Source organism: Saccoglossus kowalevskii, chromosome 1, assembly GCF_978046115.1.
Source record: "Saccoglossus kowalevskii chromosome 1, keSacKowa6.1, whole genome shotgun sequence".
Taxonomy (NCBI): domain Eukaryota; kingdom Metazoa; phylum Hemichordata; class Enteropneusta; family Harrimaniidae; genus Saccoglossus; species Saccoglossus kowalevskii.
This window is the reverse complement of record NC_140641.1, coordinates 21,912,581-21,932,563: the sequence shown is the minus strand read 5'-3', so window position 1 is coordinate 21,932,563 and position 19,983 is coordinate 21,912,581. Positions and strand designations below refer to the sequence as shown.

Here is a 19,983-nt window from a genome sequence, read left to right as displayed (position 1 = left end):
TGTTGGTAACTTTCAATTCGTGTCCTACTCGTTACTAACTTAATGCACTAATTACTCCGTTAACACCTTGAAAGAGAATCGCGAGAAATGTCACGTGTTTACCTTGAGATGAAATAGTACCATTGTACTATACGAAATGGAGTATGTATTGTTTTGACACAATTGCCAGGTTTAATGAATTGCACTAGAAAATACACTAGTGTTTTTGGTGTTTAGAATAGAATCTCTCAAATTAGTCACAAAACCAACCTCCAACACAATATAATGAATAATGCATGAAACATTGTGCCTTCAGACCAGACATCTTTGGTTTAGTGATTACAATTAATGAATACAGTTAACATATGTGGCACAATGGCACTATTGTATTTCAAGGTAAAGAACTCCCGTGTGTTGAGTGTATTGGAGATGCATTGCAAATTAATTAAAAATTACTTGTACTTGAGATAGTGATGGAAAAGCTGAAAACTTACTAATTATGCAAATCAGGTAATTAATATGCACATATTTGAGTGTAAAACTAATAAGGTCACATACCTATGTATCAAGTTTCATTGAAATGTGATTAGAACCAAAAAAATATGAATTATTATGCTAATTATGGAATTAATATGAACAGATTTTAACCCAAAACCAATCAGGTCCGTGCATTGTCCGAGAGCATCTATGTACCGAGTTTCATTGGAATTGAATAATAAGTAATTGAGACATCAGTGAGGAAGCTGAAAATTGGTCAATTATGGGAATTAGGTAATTAATATGCACAGACTTTAACCCAAAACTAATGAAGTCTGTGCATTTTCTTAGAGCATTTATATGCTGAGTTTCTTTGAAATGTGATGATTAGTATTTGAAATACCAAAAGCTGAAAATTGATAATTATGCAAATTATGTAATTAATATGCACGGATAATAATCTAAAAACTGTTACGTAAGCGCATTGTCCTATTTCCATTGAAATGTGATGATTTACTAATCATTATGCAAATTAGGTATTTAATAACAGATTTTTACTCAAAACTAATCTAATCTGTGCATTAGTTCAATGCATCCATGTACCAAGTTTAATTAAAATCCAATGAGTGGCTATTTAGATATCAGTGGAATAGTCATGGAACAGCTTAAAAAATAGCTATTTAAGTAATTAATATGCATGGATTTATACCAAAACCTAATCAAATCTGCGCATTAGCTCAGAGCGTCTATGTTCTATGTTTCTAAGTTTAATCAAAAACAAACTTGTCGTTCTTGATATACCAGTAGAACGGGCAGACACACACACACACATACACATACACACACAGACAGACTGTGACTACAAAGACTCCCATTGTGTGCTTCGCACACGGGAGTCAAAATAATAAACTTTATTGCCAAATCGTATCCTTCTTGGATTTTGACTCAGGGTGAAAGTAAAATACGACGAGAAGCATAAGTGAAAATGCTAAAATTATGAGAAAAAATATAAATCCAGTTATATGTTTTTAAGTGTATGACTTTCGGCCCCTGTAATTTCTGTCCGGTCCCTTACTGGAGGCAGGTGGCGATGCCAAAAAAACAGTACGCAGACACTGCTTTTCAAATCGAAATTGTCCCTTCTTTGTTGCAGCTCTCATAAAAGTGCATTCTGTTTAGCGATCAATAGCATAGTGACATTGATTTGAGTTGACCTCTGATCCGCCTTTTATCAACTTACTGAACCAACCGGAAGAGCGTCCTCTTTCAACTGAAACGTGACATAAATGGTTTGGGTATGTCTACAAGTCGCCACAACGGAGCGTCCACAAGACGAGAGCTGTCGCGAGAATTCAAGTCGGGATCTTCTTACCTGACGACTTTCAGGTGGAAACAGAAGCCAAGCACATAAGGTGTGCGGATTGGACATGGATACTATCCTACGGTGTACGGTAACAATAATCCTAGCGGCGTCTGTGTATTTTCCCGGTAAGGACACCGCTTATATCTCTCAGTTCAGTTCATTTTATGTCAGTGTTTAATGAACCAGTGTATTAAATGCAGCTTAACCGATGGGCAAAGTTAGTAACGCCTGAATTAGTCGTATATGAAGCTAGTGCGTTCGGAAACATGGTTGCACACGCGTATTTCACTTTAAACCCCGGTTTTTAAAGATGCGTAGTAGCATCCGCTAGGATCGCACTCCGGTCTGGTTTAATGGTGTTACGGTGGAAGATTTTATTTCACGGAGGATGGGCTGACTGACCCGTTCAATATATTTCTCATAACCCATTTTGGCGGAGATCATCATCGTTCGTATGAAAACATTTGACTCGCAATGATTCTGACATCCATTGAAAAATTATATATTTTCGTCAGTGAAAAAAAAAAACAGCGCTACGTGTGACTATTTATTTGGCATTGAAGTAGATAAATATACTTGTAGTTTTTGATCCAAGGAAATGCAAAATATGTTTCTCAAATCAATACAAATGCATTATCTGTAATAGGTAATAATTGACAGATCGTTGCATGTCGGGTAAAAATAACCGACGGTTACGGATAGTATAATTGTAAAAAAAAATGGCAATTAGTTGACAGCGTAGATTGTACAAAACTTGTTTCTATGGCAATATTAAATAATTGGCCATTTGGGCATTTTTAACTTTCTCATTCATTCATTCATTCATTCATTCATTCATTCATTTATTCATTCATTCAAGTGGATGGATTCTTACAAATTATTACGAGCATGCGAGCGCATATTTTAGTCTTTATCATGATTGGGCTTCTTGGAAGATAAATGAGGCAATGTAATGCAATGAACTGGAGGTAACCCAATAATGCCACCTTGACTCATCATGAAAGCGCAACTAGGACACAATCGAGCTACATTCAATGTACAATTGTTAACCCCCGTTGTATTACAGCAAGGCGCTATTCATATACCCTGAAAAGATGGTACTGAAAAACATGTTTTACCTAACATGTTGTTTTAGCTAATTTACCTAAAATGTGATTTCGCTAAACCAAGAAAGATGTTGATAATTTGAAATAAACCATATTCTTACAATAAGCTCATACATTTTAAAGCGGGCGAGTCGTCACCCGCGCATGCGACAGACTGCCACATGCATCGTGTCGTTGTTTACAAACGAGCGTCTTCCCATGGGTCTTTGCGTTTTTAGAGTACGCTGTTAGCGTCGTTTCCCGTGCTCGCGCAGGTGATGACTTAAAGGGCGGCAGTCGTCGCGCCGCGTCCTGTTCGATATGGGACTCATAGCGACGTATACAACGCGTGTAAAATACATTGTTTATTTACATGAAATTCGAACACGCGCTGCGCGACGACCACCGCGCTTTAAACTAGATTACGATTCTCTTAAAGAGTGGTGATCGTAAATTCGAACACGCGCTGCGCGACGACCACCGCGCTTTAAACTAGATTACGATTCTCTTAAAGGGTGGTGGTCGTAAGCAAATATTGTGTTTTACACGCGTTGCGTACATCGCCAAGAGTCCCACATCGAAAAGTACGCGGCGCGACGGCCACCGTCTTATAATTCATGAAATTAATTGAGACAAATTCGCTAAATTGGCATGTAGCTAATTCAAAACGTTTTACAGTATATTGGTTTATTGCATTCCAAACGGAGTAGTTTATGTGAATAGTGTACATAATTCCAATCATTTCAGAATTCACACCTGAGCACAAACGGCCAGACGTGACAATCCCAAGACTATGATGTGTACAAATTCGCTCTAAACGAAATACAATTACGCAAATGCTTTTCTAATTATACACAAAATACGCTCTAATCTTGGAAGGGACCAAATTAATGTGGTCTAATACGCGGATATTACGAGCGTAATACGCCGAACTGCAGATCTGTTTCCATGGAAACACATTGCCCGAAGAAATGATCATCCCATTTGTGGATGATTGTAACATTAATGAATTATAAAATACAGTGATTTTGAGGCAGAATACACATTATCGTACACGCCGCGTCCTTGTAAGCGAGTGACACATTTCGATGTTGTTTTGATCTGTAGTCGACCGAAAATGAAAGTTTGAGTGATTTACCATTTTCTAAATGACGGACGACTACACTGCCAAACATGGTTGTTGCTTAGAACTACTTTGTTTGCATCTATCTACGTGATTTTGACGTCACACACACGTCTCGTCACTAGATGGCGCGATTTACAGTAAAGGTTCTGCGCGTTACATGTATTATGTTTCATCATGGACTAAACATGTCGTTTTAGTTCATACAATTGGTATCCAAATTTACGCATGCGCTGTGTATTAACGATACGTACTGTTAAATAATTTCTCCGACAGTAGAATTACGCTTTTAAAATAAGGCCATTGCCGCAGTGTATTACTGGATTTATGGGGCGTCTCCCACTAAAACCCGCCACTACTGGTCCTATTATTCGGGAAAACGTTAGATTGAGTGAAATATCACTGAGTGGCTGAGTGGCATTAAATACCCGGAGTGCATGATATCCATTTGGAGATAACATTTTATTAATCGAGACTCCCAACTATGTTCCTGATATATCGCCGGCGTTCGATGCGCATATGGTCGCCCACTACTGGTGATCAGTTTCATTCTCTATGGAGCGTCGATGATTTTGTCCATATACCCTTTATGGAGCGCCAATGGGTTTGTCCATATACCCTCTATGGAGTGCCTATGGGTTTGTCCATAGACCCTCTATGGAGTGCCTATGGGTTTGTCCATATACCTTCTATGGAGTGCCTATGGGTTTGTCCATAGTCCCTCTATGGAGTGCCTATGGGTTTGTCCATATACCCTCTATGGAGTGCCTATGGGTTTGTCCATAGTCCGTCTATGGAGTGCCTATGGGTTTGTCCATATACCCTCTATGTTGTGCCTATGGGTTTGTCCATAGACCCTCTATGGAGTGCCTATGGGTTTGTCCATATACCCTCTATGGAGTGCCTATGGGTTTGTCCATAGTCCCTCTATGGAGTGCCAATGGGTTTGTCCACAGACCCTCAATGGAGTGCTAATGATTTTGTCCTTAGACCCTCCATGGAGTGCCTATGGGTTTGTCCATAGTCCCTCTATAAAGTGCCGATGGGTTTGTCCATGGACCCTCCTGCCGATGGGTTTGTCAATAGCCCCTCCATGGAGTGTCGATGGGTTTGTCCATAGACCCTCTAGGGAGTGCCGTTGGGGTTGTCCATAGACCCTCTACGGAGTGTCGATGGGTTTGTCTGAATAAACATATCTTGACTCGCGATGCATGAGTAATGAAGTATAACATTTGATTAGTGCTAAACAACATACAAATATCAGCAATAATAGACTTATATTCCTGTTTTTAGTGTCATTTTGTTTCTTATCTTTAGTAAAGTATCATTTAGCTGACTGGCGCCAATCAGTCTACTATTAATACTTGCATCTATGTATATAGACGCCGAGGTATGGATGGCTATTGAGTTATAGATAATGGGGCTCCGTGACGGTGGTTTCCGCTCCTCCGTGGCACCAATCATTATTCCCTACACTCGTCATCTATTCACCGCTGCAGCTGTTCATTGATTTACAGAGTCTCGGCGTTAAAAGGAAACCTATACTATGTAGTCTGTGTTGTTTGTAGTGTTATTTAGGACATCGTGTATCATGCCCCGCCCTCTTTTTTCAGCCCCTTTAAATGTATTTATTCAACTACGTCGTATAATGAAATTTGGCAATTTTATCTTCGCGGACTATACTCTGTGTATTATTAGAAATTCTTAAAATTCTTCAGTACAAAAAAAAAAAAAAAAACAGAAACAACAATCTAAGAGGAGATTTTTCGCTATCCAAATTTTGATTTAATAATACATGTATAATAATCCAATTGTCTACGCATTCTAGAAAGCTCGCAAACACAATTCGCATAATTACGATTTTATTAAATTTAAAGCCTCGACAAAATGCTTGAGCAAATTAATAAAATTAGTTTGGCTATATTCAATGATTTAGTATTCAACAGTGGCATTTTTTCAACAACAAACAACGTTCAATTTGTGTGTTTTTTGTTGTTGTTGTTTTGTTTTTTCAGCCATATGCCAAACATTCCTATCATTAGGAACAATTAACAATGATAAAATATATCATTTCATTTCATTTTAACCATATTCGAATATCTAGATATTAAGAAATATTCAATAAAATATCTATTCACTCGAGACATTTTTTTCAAGAAATGTCATTATTTGGAAACATGGTTTTACCGTACAATACTCAATGTAACTAATAAATATAATGTTCCCAAAACTAACAATATGGCCGCCATTACAGTATATATAACTAACGTCTAGTGGCTCGCTCGATTTGTAAAAGCCAATATCCTTATATTATATTGGCATCATGTGTAACATAGTAAAATTATGATGTATTCTGGGTATATTAATTCATATGTAGGTTTCACCTTCACCTTATTGAAGCTAACTTATTTACTGCACCGCGTCGCCAGTGTGACTCACTTCATAATCATGCCTGCGGACAGAACTTCGTCTGACGTCTTTCCTAGATCTATATTACATATACAGAAACCGTGGATACAACTCTGATAAGTAGACTAGCTAGCTGTTGAGACTTCCACGACGACATAGATACTTACAAATAATTACGAGGCAGCGTGTACTTCAATCTTTATGGGCGAATAACCATTGAGCTTCTTGGAAGACAAATGGGACATTGAACTGAGAATGTTTCGCATAATGTGTCTTACAAACAAACAAAACAACTTACAGAGAGAGAGTGAAATGTTTATAAAAACGTGACACATAAAACATTGTATAATTGTATATAACTGTATGTATATAACTACCGTCCTATTTACAGAAAACTATAATTTAAAGGGCGGCAGTCGTCGTGTCGCGTCCTGTTCGATATGGGACTCATAGCGACGTATACAACGCGTGTAAAATTCATTGTTTATTTACATGAAGTTCGAACACGCGCTGAGCGACAACCACCGCGCTTTAAGTATTTGAGTATTTATAAATTTAAGTATTGAAATTTCGGATCCATTTCAACTCGAATACGGGACAAGTCCGTCTAGACATTGTTTATATGATTCATAGACACGAAGCAGTTGTACTCTACTGCTTCAAAAAGTAGTGAAATTATAATTTTACGGCGATGCATCTGAAACTACAACTTCCCAGCGGAGCATGGTAATGATGTAACAACCCCGATTCAGTGTTATATAGCATTTTGTCGTTAGCGAAACGTTGTCCTCCCAATAACGTCAGACTAATATGAAATTCTATATTAGTCTGAGCAATAACACCTCTCTCGGATTTACTCTATATTATAATAGCATAATTACATAACAAAAATGAATTACTCAAACAGACACATATATTCTATTTGGTTACTTTTGCACGCACTGTCTTTAACGATATATGTCGTAACATGTCATGCTGGCGGGTTAATGAAATCTCAATACGAGCTTAGTGGCAAGGGGATTGGAAATAGTAGCACTAGATAGTTGTCAAACTAATTTTAGAAGGAATTACTTGATTTATGAGATGGGGGCATAAATCCTTTGGTACATATTCGATGAAGATTAGACGCGAATTGAACAAGTCAGGCGAATTGCGATGTGATCTGGAAATCTTAAATGCAAATTAGTGAGTCTGTGAAAAAAGCCTGTTCGTATTCATCTCAGATCAATTCATCTGTACTTTTTTACTCCCCGAAAACGTGGACTATTAATTTGGGTTCGTTCCATCCGTCCGTCCGTCCGTCTGTCCGTCCGTAAGTACGTCCGGAGCTATGTCTCGGACACCCATTGACGGATTTCATTCAAACTTTACATGAAGACAATACATAATGTCTTACATATGCGCGTCAAGTTACTTTATGATCGGAGAAAAATGGCCGACTGGCGGCCATTTTGGATGTAAAATTTGCTATTTCTGGTACTTAAACGTGTCCGCAGCAGTATCTCAGAGATGACTAGGCAGATTTGGATCAAAGTTGGTATGGTGATCATACATATTGGGTTATAGCTGCACGTCATATTTTTTTCCGTGATTCGAACAAATAGGGCCGACTGGCGGTCATTTTGTTTTTCATGGTACCCATGTTACTTTCTCTTGAATGCAATGAACATTTCTCTTTAAATTTTGTACAAAGATAGTATACCAAGGGATACATGCGCACCAACATTATTTTTGTGATTTAATTCAATATGGCTGGCTGACGCCCAGTTTTTATGTAAAAGCACTATAAATCGTCATTTTTACATGTCCGGAGTTGTTTCTCAGAGATGACTAGGCCAATTTGGATCAAAGTTGGTATGGTGATCATATAGTTACATGTCATATTTTTTCTGTGATTCAAAATAATATGGCTGACTGGTGGCCATTTTGTTTTTCATGATACCCATGCCTACTTTCCCATGAATGCAATGAACATTTCTGTTTAAATTTTGTACAAAGACAATATACCAATAGATACAACAACATGAAGATTATTTTTGTAATTTGATTCAATATGACTGCCCAATGCCCAATTCTCGTGTAAAAGCACTAAATCATATTTTTTTACAAATCCATCTTCTATTAATGTTTTCAATCAAATTTCAATGACTTCATCAGCATCAAATTGATATGTCAGATCAAAAAAAAATGGGATGGGGACTGCGTCATTAACAATGACTTGTTTTTTACAAAACGTGTGATACGTGCGATTGTTTACTACAAATACGTCCCAACAAAGAATTAGGGAGAAGGTGTAAATCGTTCTATTGTTAGAAGGTTTGTTTTCTCCGTGGGGTTCTAATAAGCTTCCGATAAGCTGATGATTGACGTCAGTTCCATAGCTGGATATGATTGGTCAACTGATGATTGACGTCAGTTCCATAGCTGGATATGATTGGTCAACTTATGTTGAGGCTTTTATGAATTGTGTCTGTCCTTCACACCACAGTCCCTCAACGAGTGTCTACACACATAGAAGCAGGAACTTTATCGTCACTATCCTCTAAAATATAACCATGACGACAATTTTCACTTAGTATGGACTCATTTTAACATGTATATGTTGTTCTTCGAATACATACAAGGCAAGATATGTTAAGACAAATAAGCATTTATGTCACTATAAAAAGTAATGTCTATTTCTAAGAAAAATGCAAGAATAAGATTACAATGTAAAAGCACTGTGATGCAGGGCAGTGGTGATGCAACTTTTCTATTTGTAAGATGTGAGAACTAACCTCACACTCTGATTTTGTAGGTAAATATAATAACAACAATAAACACACAAATAAATTAGAATACTGAAATTTAATTTATTGCGAATTATTATACATAGTATTTGGATCTGAACATCCAGTGTGGAATGACACAGGTTTGTTGAATTTGTTCGTGAGTTCTGATACACCGGAAGTATAATGACCCCCTTCCCACCACATGCGCCGGCTTACGTTGGAAATGGAATAAACTTTCTTTTTTCCAAAGAACTCGGAAAGCGACAATTCGCTGGGATGTTTCAAATTTCGACAGATTTTGTTAGTGACTGAATAGTAATTTTGTATTTTTATACTATGTATATTTAAAATAAATATTCTATGTTCTTACCCAGGGGTCTATCAGACGTATACTGGTCGGAGTATCATGTGGACAGATGTAAAATACGGGAGGTTCCAAACTACGTCGAGGCTGTTGTCTCTTAACGGTACTGGAAAAGACGCCATCAACGGCAGTGCGAGTGTACAAGTACTACAATCCGCATACTTCGAAATCAAGACAGCACTGACATTCGACTTCGACGACTCGCTCGTCTTCTGGGGAGAAATTGTTGGGGGCGCTATTTATAAGATGGACCTGCTGACTAACGATATAAGATCAATTTACTCGAATAATCATAGCTCCGTGACATCGCTCTCCGCTGACTGGCTGGCAAAAAAATTGTACTGGACAGATTCGTTTTTTAATTGGATAAAAGTGTCCGACTATAACGGCACATATCACCGAACGTTGGTTCACACAGGAAAACAATTTGTTGGCGGAATTGTTGTAAACCCTTTATCTGGGTAAGTTCAATAATACGTTCCATGATTCATTCCTTTACCAACACTTCATAGCATATACAATGCATGTTATCCACTATTATCATGTGAAGGTCGTTGCAGTGACTGGTCTGCGTTCCAAGCCTCGTTCCCGTGTCTCCCGCAACGATACGATACAGACTCGCCACCGATACACGCCATCAATGCGAAAGTTTACCCAAATAGCAAGCAATGACGGCCACATGATAACAATCATCCTGCGTAACAACTTGAAGGGCATGCGTTATACTGCGGTAACTGTTGTCTGGGGCTGATGCTAGCCGAGAGAATGAACAAAAGTGTATTGTTTGTATGCTATGAATACTAGTACTCGACAAAACATACGTTTGTGGTATATTAAATGAGAGGACGCATGAAAGCATAATTACGATAATATCATGCGAATACTTGCTAAAAATTTGTGTTGGTCGCCTCTCAAAATACCGAAATAGTCAAAAACTTGGTTTTGTTTGGTTGCTCCAAAAGGTACATGTATTGGTCGGAAAGAGAACAAGAACCACGAATAGAAATGGCCACACTCACTGGCGAAAACAGACGCTCCTTAGTTTATAACATCTCTTACTTCCAACGCCCCCAGGGACTGACGATCGACTTTAACGAAAACAGGTAATATCACGTGACACAGTCTCATATATATATATATTGTGCGCATATACTTCAAGTTGCGGCCTGGTCACTGTGCCGTACATGTACAGTGTTCGGCACATAGCACCGAGTTGGCAATTTGGTTAATTGATTCACGTGAATGCAATACAATGGAGAAAATGAGGATGTATTATTATAAATAATTATTCAAGACGAATACTCTATGATATTAAAATATGATTTAGGTCCAATCAACTTGAAGCAAATGTTACACAGCCTGCAATTCAATCTTAAAGAGCGGTGGTCGTCGTGTCGCATGTGTGACACTTGTGTTGATAAACATTGATTTTCCCACAATACAATGCGCTCTTATAATGAAAATCACGAGTACGAGTTTTGAACTCGGTGCAACGTGCACTGATTACAGCTAGTGACTACCTCGATACCTTCCAATTACCAAATAAATTACCCAGATAAAGCTTGGCAACGTGTCAGTTTGTACTCGTTAGTCTACGCAACAATCAAACTCATTATCTTTGTTCATATGAGATCCATGTCTCGCGCATGCGTGGCACAACGACCCCCGCCCTTTAATGAGAATAACATCACTTTATGCTGTTCGAATCATCGCCACCACCACTACCACCGCATCGTGGCCCACATCCTGATGATACAGTTTTAATGGTGGTTACCATAGTTACTCTGCAACTTGAGCAGCAATGACTTCTTTTACCACCTCCTCCTCTGCTTATACATTATAATGAATATAAAAATTTCTTCGATTGTAGGTTATTCTGGGTTGATATAGAATTATCGTTGTTGTCGTCAATATCTCTGAGTGACAGTTCTGCAAACCCACTCTATCACTCAGTAGGGGAGTACTTGGCATATTACCTAGATGTTGACTCGGTACGTATTTTTTCACCGCCATTCACGCAGCTATGGCGTAGTGTGGAGGTCTTCATCTATTCGCCAATATATAAAAACTATCTTATAATAATAATATAATAATGATTACGAGTTTGTATAGCGCCTAATATCCATCTTGATGATGCCCCATGACGCTGTCACAGAAATGCTCTCTGAAACATATAAGTTTTGAGTTTAGATTTGAAAATGTTTAAACTGGCTGCAGAACGAATGTCTGTTGGTAACTGATTCCATGATGACGGAGAAGCATGTGAGAATGAGCGATCGCCATATGTCTTGAGTCTGGTTCTGGGCACTGTAAGTGTAGATGTATTACTTGAATGAAAAGTTCTACCAGGTTGACGGAGTTGAATTAGGTCTGATATGTAGGTTGGTGTTAATCCATGAAGTGCCTTGTATGTGAGTAGTAGAATCTTGAATTGAATTATGTAAATAAATGGGAGCCAATGTAGTTGATGTAGAACAGGGGTAATATGATTGAACTTTTTTGAACGTGTGATGAGACGAGCAGCACAATTCTGTGCCCTTTGAAGTAGATGTATCTGTGTGTCGGGTAAGCCATATAGTAAGGCATTGCAATAGTCCAGTTTAGCAACAAGAATGGAACATACCAATTTAGAACAGGTTTTAGCGGATAGATACTGTCGGATGTGTCCAATACGTCGGATGTGCAAGTAAATACTTTAATATGTCGTGGTGATATGTTTTCTGTACTGAAGGGTGTCATCAAATATTACTCCAATGTTACGAGCGGCTTTACTGGTTTGATAGATGTAGATCCAAGTTGAAGACATTTAAGTGGATTGGGAAACAGGTCATATTTGGAACGGATTAGCTAATATACATGAACACGACACAAATTAACTTGAGATCAACCAAGGTTCCGTTGGTCTATATGGTTCGGTAAACTTGTCAATACTATATTTACTTGATTTATCTAGGCCAAGTTCATATCATTTTGTTAAATTATCCTGGGCCACGATAAATTAATGTCAAACGTTGGTTGACCTTCTTGTTGTATATTTAAAGTGGTATTTGTGACTAATGATGCATTGATGTTCTGTAAATGTGATGTGTAGCTATAAATCGCGCCCTCTCGTGGTGTAGAGCTTTGATGACGTAATACCTATGTATTACAGCGTCGATATTGTTTTGGTCTGTAGTCGTCAATCAATGAAGATTATGTTTTTGTTATTTATTTTGTTTTTATTTGATTTTAATACATTTTAGATAACGAAAGACTACACACCCAGATCCAGTTGGCGATTTGAACAACATTGCCTTCACCCACGTCTTTTGACGCCACAGAAGCCCTCTATCGGTAGAGGGCGCGATTTATAGGAATGGTGTGCTTATTGTTGTTTTTGTTTTTACGACAGGAATTTTTCTTTCTTTCTGGAACTCTATCTAAACAAGTGTACATCCAGTCGCGATTCAACCCAGCGATGCGCACACAAATGACATTCCAGCATTTTAATCCGTTATCGTTAATTGTGTACGATGGAGCTCGGCAACCCCGGGCACAAAGTAAGTGTTACGTTATCTTCTATGTTATCTTTTGCATGGAATCATCATAATCCAACGGTTGCGTCACAGTTGTGATAACCTGATATGTAGACGTAGTAGCGCCCTCGCCGGCCGAACGGCATCAGACCGTTGGGTTTGGAGCACCACGGAGGGCGCAACTCAAGCGACTCGTCAGGCTACAGTTGTGATTGACAATGAAACTAAGGTCACGATTGTATGACTTTATTTGCATAACTGCGTGTGTTTTACATAATTAATAATGGATGTAAACAAGTATTACACTCCGACTAGGCATTGAAACATTTAATCCAATAGTTGATTTCTGTTAATTGCGAGATCTCGTGTAATGCGTGAAAGATGCTCTTCTTCTTCTTCAAAAATCGAATGATTTGATTTTGAAATTGAATTTCTCGTTGTTATAGTTCAATGTCAAAATCTTTCAGAGAGGAATATGATGTTGAGATATTTTTAGTTCGTCAAACGTGGCCGTCATCAAACTATGTGTAAAGCACATTATTAAGCGCGGAAATAACCCAAAAAGGTTTCGCCCACGCGATGTTTGACGCCACTACGGCGCTATAACCTTTGTTTGTCCTGTTTTTACGTTCGATTTCATACTTAACGCAGTTGGCACAAGAGGTCATTATGAAATTAAAGTGGGAAGGTCGTCACCAGCGCACGCGCGGGAATTGAGTCCCAAGCGACGATAACAACACACGCTAAAACGCAAAGGCTCATGGGTAGACGCTTGTTTGTAAACAATGACACGCTATGGCCATCTGACGCATGCACAGGTGACGACTCCCCCGCTTTAAGCATATATCTCTGTTTATTACTTGTGCACGCAACAAAATTCATTTTGTAATCTAGTCTTGACTTCCTGAAACGCTAATCACCTTGAGTTTTGCTTCTGAGCGACGTCTACATTTTGCGTTATCTTAAACAGAACAATCGATATGAACGTAAAACATACACAAATGTGTAATTTATGCAAAACATCAGAATCGCAACTTCGATTGGTTGGTGTATCAAAGCGAGGGCAAATACAAACCTATCTCGACTCCTTCTTTTTTATCGTTCCTAAAACAGTGTTTAAATGGCGTCAGTAAGCACAAATTCAAGTAAAACCTGTTCCGGGTATTTTTTCACGATGTTTCACCAAAAAAATATATTTTTTTAGGCGAAACCAATTCATGAATCCAAAAATAAAAAAAAATTCCGAATATAACATATCATCTTAGTTACACTGAACATGCACCTCACCATACTAATTAATACTATAATTAGTTCCATAATTAATATGCCGGTGATATTGGGGTAATCTTACTCATCATGATGTTCATTTGTTTATATGATTTACATTTTTTTAATTTTTACATATATTGTGGTGAATTTGTGCTTAAATTAGTTTGTATATCTGATATATATGTTTCCTTAATATCCGCACTGAAACATGATGTGTATTGCATAACAATATGTTGTTTTCTATTTGTTATGAATACTTTCAGGATTTTTAATGAACGATGAAAATTATAAACTGCTTTTAATATTTCTTTACAATTACTGCAAATATGTATATAATTTAAGTTTGTCTCCATTCAAGAGAATTTAAAACTCGCTGTACATTTTTACACTCTCAAATATATACTATCCAAATTTTGTAAATGAAAAAATGGACAGCGAATTGTGACCAGTCTCAGGCTTTTGACAGGTCACTTTTTCATTTTATTTTTTTACATGTTTTAGTATTTTAATAATTAGAAAACAATGTATGTACAATAAATCTTCAGCCACTGTCGCATACAACCTCACTGTCATTTACCACTTCCGGGTCACTGAGAATGTTCTAGAACCGTACTGTGTCTGGGTGGAATAGTCTAGATTTTTTTTAGAAACTGGTTGAATAGGTAATAGAACACTGTAGGAGGCAATAGAAGGTAATGGAACATTCTAGAAATTTGTAGTAAGTTCCAGACTCATTATGTATGCTGATGTAATGGTCTATTTATAGACAGTGGGGGGTATATATAGGGGAGTGGTTCAGCACTGAGTTCAGATCGAAGATCTCGTTGAATTGTATTGGAGTTTAAGTATCTAGTCATTGGAGTAGTGGAGTTTTACCGCGTTATTGTACTTGATGTTTGCAGAGTATAATAATACCAGTAGTAGTTGAAACCTCATCTGTTGGCTCCGTGTTCGTATTTTATCATCGCCGCCAGGGAAGTCTTTCTGTTACTGTTGCCATTTTGGTATTTGAACCATCACACCTGTACTATACCAATTACGGTAATATTACGTTGCGTGTGACAGCCACGTTGCCAGACTATGAGTACAGGATACGAATGGCGCATTTTTTTTTTTTTTTTTTAAGCTACGCTTAGTAACAAGACGGAAACCACATCTTGATTACTAGATGGTCATTCACATTAATTGCATAATCACATTTCGTGTTGTTTCGTCCCGCGCGTAATTCTGACTGTGAATTTATTTACAGACCCATGTACATTTCAAAATGGCGGATGTCAGCAGATTTGTGCGAGTTACCCCGGAGGATATAAATGTCTTTGCGAAGACGGGTTCGTGGTGGATGAAGGTGAAAAAGACTGTATTCTTTGTGAGTTTTATGATCATTTTCGTGTTTTGATATTTTATGTAAAAACCGCCGCAGTCGTTGCACAGCGCAAATCTGAATTTCATATCTTTTACCCGTGTTGTATAGGTAGCGTACTATGTTGCGTAGGACTCATATCGCACATAATGCGTTACTAAGACAACGTTACTTTAATTTCCAGAAGATTTAACAATATATGTAAGGATTATTGAAAATAATAGCATTGAGATTAACATACAAAATTGTAACTACAAAACCTCATGCATATTCATGGCTAGTAATATGTTAACATTATGTATGCGTATACGTATTAATTTATTCTAGATGTGCCTACGCATGCGCCGATAGTAGACTCAGGCAACTCCTTATCGCTGGTGCACATCGCTGGTATAGTGTTAGGAAGTGTCGTGCTATCTTTTATTCTTCTCGTTCTGATATGCTATTTTTACAGGTAAATGTGTGTTCGTAATCTCATTCTCATAATTTTTTTTTAATGTTTCGCCATTTATGAAGACACAGTGTACAAACAATGAAAGAATTGCTGCTCACATATTTTCACTCATCGCATCTTGATTAAAATTTTCTGTATGTAGAGATATCGACCGCGTTATATTACGCAATAAGGCAAGCCGCATTGTATGTGATATACATGGCTGGCCATTTGAAGGTCTGTGTAATATATAATTCTAATCAGAATGAACTATAAAGGCAGGTTTCTACGAACAGATTTATCTGATCAGATCGCTTCTTGCAAACCGCAAAATCTAATGTCTGTTCAGATTTAAAAAAATCGGATCAATCGGATCAGATTAATATGACCGCGCATGTAAACTTCTGAATCTGATCGATCAATATAAACCGGCGTTTAACACTACGTAAAATTACCATTGACGTCGTTCAACGAAGAGGGGAAATCTTTATGCATGCTCATCCGAAGTGTTATTGTTTTTTTAAATAAAAATGCAGATCTTAATTTAATAGAATGATTGCTAAAAAAACAACGACCTGTGTCTCGGTTTGCAATGTTTTTTGAACTAATTGATATCTACTTGTGGAAAATGAAAGTAAATATTACTAAGACAAAGGTCATGGGTTTTAGGAGAGACGGGAGATTCCGGTCTGTATGGATTTCATAAAGTGAAAATGTTATCAATTCAGTAAATTATATTACAACTACTTGGGTAGTTTACATTCAAGTTCTGGGCCAGGGTACAAAGCTCACAAACAGTTATCTGTCACGACACGAAAAGCTATATTCCGTATCAAGAGTTCACTATCAAAATTTACAGTATCAATTAAGACTGCTATTATAGTACATTGTAGTAACTGTGGATTTGTTAAAGTGACAGATATTAGAACTGTACTTCACAATTTTGTTTAAATATGTATTGAAACTCCCGCCTAATGCAATAAGTAATTATCGGCTATTAGGGGGTAAGCTTGGTCAGTACTATCTAAAATCCCGACGCTATATTAGAATTGTTAAATACTGGCTTTTTAATTTGAAAATAAATCAGAAATGTATATAAGTGTTACAAATTTCAGTTCGATTGCGCTGATTCGATTTGTTGGGCATGAGGGCATACTGAGAAAGAATGCTTTCATTCTCGCACGGCCTCAAGAGATGTGACTCAAGCAGGGGGTCATGGGAATGAGTGGTATTTGCGAAACTATTCAAAGCCAGGCGTCAAGACATTGATTACCAGCACCGACAAAGAGACGTTCGTGATCACGAAAAGTTAAATCAATATAAAATGTTTAAAACTTCGCTTTGTATTGATTCTCAAATCCTCAGCTACGAGTCTCGTTATGTAGGGGTAGAGTGTGTTTTTACACAGAGTAATGATTGAAACTGGTAGATACTTACATGTCCCTAGGGCAAATAGGGTTTGCCTGGTCTATATTTCATACGCAGTAGAAGACGAGATCATTTTGGTTTTAAATGGCCATTCATATATAGTATATACATCACTGGTACAGAACATATCCAAATATAAGAAAATTTGCATATCTCATGCGTAGTACCAACCTCAATACACTGAATAAACTTTGCATTTCAGAAACGATACATGTATATGTAACAGTTTTCAGCTTTTTTTTTTTAAATTTTTTTTTTAAAGTTGTGTACTTTTTGGGTCGGCACGGAAATACAAACTCTAATTGTTCAATTTGTTTGGTTGTCTTCAGTGATGATTATATCTTTGAGTTGGCATTCGACTTGACTCCGTGTCTATCAGGGGCGGTTTTATTGTCAGGCTATGATGGTAATACAGAGTGAAGCAAGTAAACGAGAAGACGTTCCGCGATGTGAAGCTAGGCGATTAGGTGCCTTACGCGATCGTCGGTTCGAGTCACGCACGCAGTACCCGTTTTGTTTTGACTTTGATTTGACGTAGTATTTGCCATGTCGTTTATTCGGTGCTATTTGCTTGCTTCACTTCGATCTTGTCGCGTTTCCATTCACGGCGCCACGCGATATGTGCATTTTTGGCTCATGCATAACAATAGTAACTCAATTTTAGCGAGAGACACATGTCGTTTGTTTTTCACTTCAATTTTTCAAGAAGTCTGTACTATTTCGTAATATTCTAAAAAATAATAATAATAGGGTAAACGAATATATTGCATTTATGGTAGTGTTGAATTAATCTCAGTGATTTTTTTGTGATAAATCTTATGCTTCGCCATGTTTTGCAGGAGAATTCAAGTCACTCGCGATCAGAAGTCTAGGTCTGTCGGATTGAAATGGGTTACGGTCGAACAACGAGCCAAAAGCGACGTCGAAGAGGACGACTGTTCACTCAGCGATGGTGCGGATGAATCCTCTAAACAACTCAAGTGTAACTATGGCGACAAAGAAGATAACCCGCAGAGAAACGGAACATGAGGATAATATTGATAAAACGTTAAATGTTCGTATTGACTGAAAACTAATTCGTTGTTTGTCTTGTCATCTGTCGATCGTCATGAAGGAAAGTTTTTTTTTGTGTTTACGTTAAGGTTGTATTACCTATAGATTTGTGCTACAACTGAGCGCCTAGCATCGCGACAATTACAGAACATGTATTTAATTTCATGCTTAGAGTCTTAATTCGAAGCAAATAGCATACGTGTTGGAAATAGGTGTAGTAATTGCGCAACACGATACGAAGGTGTATCATAGGAAATTGAGAGGCGCCTAAAATCCCGGACGCTGGATGTTGATGCGTTATGAGGAACGAGATAGTGGATACGTTAAAAAATAATTAGGATGTGTACGGACTTCTACTAAACGTACACACATTTAGAAATGTTATAGTCGATATAATGCCTATAATTTATAGAGCTGGTGTGGCGTCCCGAGAACGAGGCCCCTGAAAATCATGAACCTATCATACGTTCACGGAAACCAGATACATACTAGTACGTCCGGCCTGTTGTTTTTTTCAATGATGTGGCCGCGAGACTTTGTGACTTTTGCGTGAATACCGAGCCTAGCTTGATTGACGAAGCAAATCACTTACTTTGTCGCAATGTGAGAGTTAACGAAGTCACGTGACCAATCACGCACGCAGAATGTACTAAATAATAGAATAATTTAATACGTACGATGCAGTACTATGTTTCTGTCGAAAATTGCAAATATGTGAATTAAAACAGCTTATAATGAACTTGTCTGTGTGTAACGTGGTTTTGATCGTATGTTGAATTGATATACATGTATACATAGTAAGGGGGTTATTGTAGTTTATGTATTTGTCATCTTACTTCCCCTTCCAGACTCCGTGAAATGACATACCGAAAAAGTGTGCCGTACGAAATGGTTACGTCGATGGACTATATAAAATGATATTTAATAATTTTAACCAACGAAAAGCAGATTTGGATGTTAGTCAGCTCTTATTTCATGACGAGCAAAACCGCAGGGTATGCAGTGTTGTTCACCAACTATATATGGTTGTAAAAGTGAAGCCAATTTAAGTGGTACCACTTAGTTAACTTTTTAAATTTACTGAAATTTAGTGAATGGCGGCCATTTTGTCAATATTAGAACGATTTTGTCATTGGTGTCTATGTCGGAGATATGAAATGAAAACTTTATATAACATTACTCGTTATTTTGGGTTTTAAAACCATGACAAAAAAATGTTACATTTTGTTCAATCTATAATTGTTCGAAACTGTCAAAATTTGAATAATAAATGTTTTCCAAAATACGGCACTTTAACACACAATTTGCAGTTTCATGTTACCATGGGAACAAAAGCTATATAATCATTAAA

General features: G+C 37.5%; 1 protein-coding gene across 1 annotated transcript; it reads left to right on the top strand.

Moving 5' to 3' along the window:
- Positions 1-1,767: 1,767 nt before the first annotated feature.
- On the top strand, positions 1,768-19,371 carry LOC100367920 (low-density lipoprotein receptor 1-like). Its single transcript, XM_085505804.1, has 8 exons — positions 1,768-1,944; positions 9,582-10,032; positions 10,534-10,674; positions 11,442-11,562; positions 12,963-13,110; positions 15,605-15,724; positions 16,046-16,172; positions 18,419-19,371. Exons 1-8 carry the CDS (start codon positions 1,884-1,886, stop codon positions 18,606-18,608), a joined length of 1,359 nt encoding a protein of 452 aa, XP_085361930.1. The 5' UTR covers positions 1,768-1,883; the 3' UTR covers positions 18,609-19,371.
- The last annotated feature ends 612 nt before the right edge of the window (positions 19,372-19,983 follow it).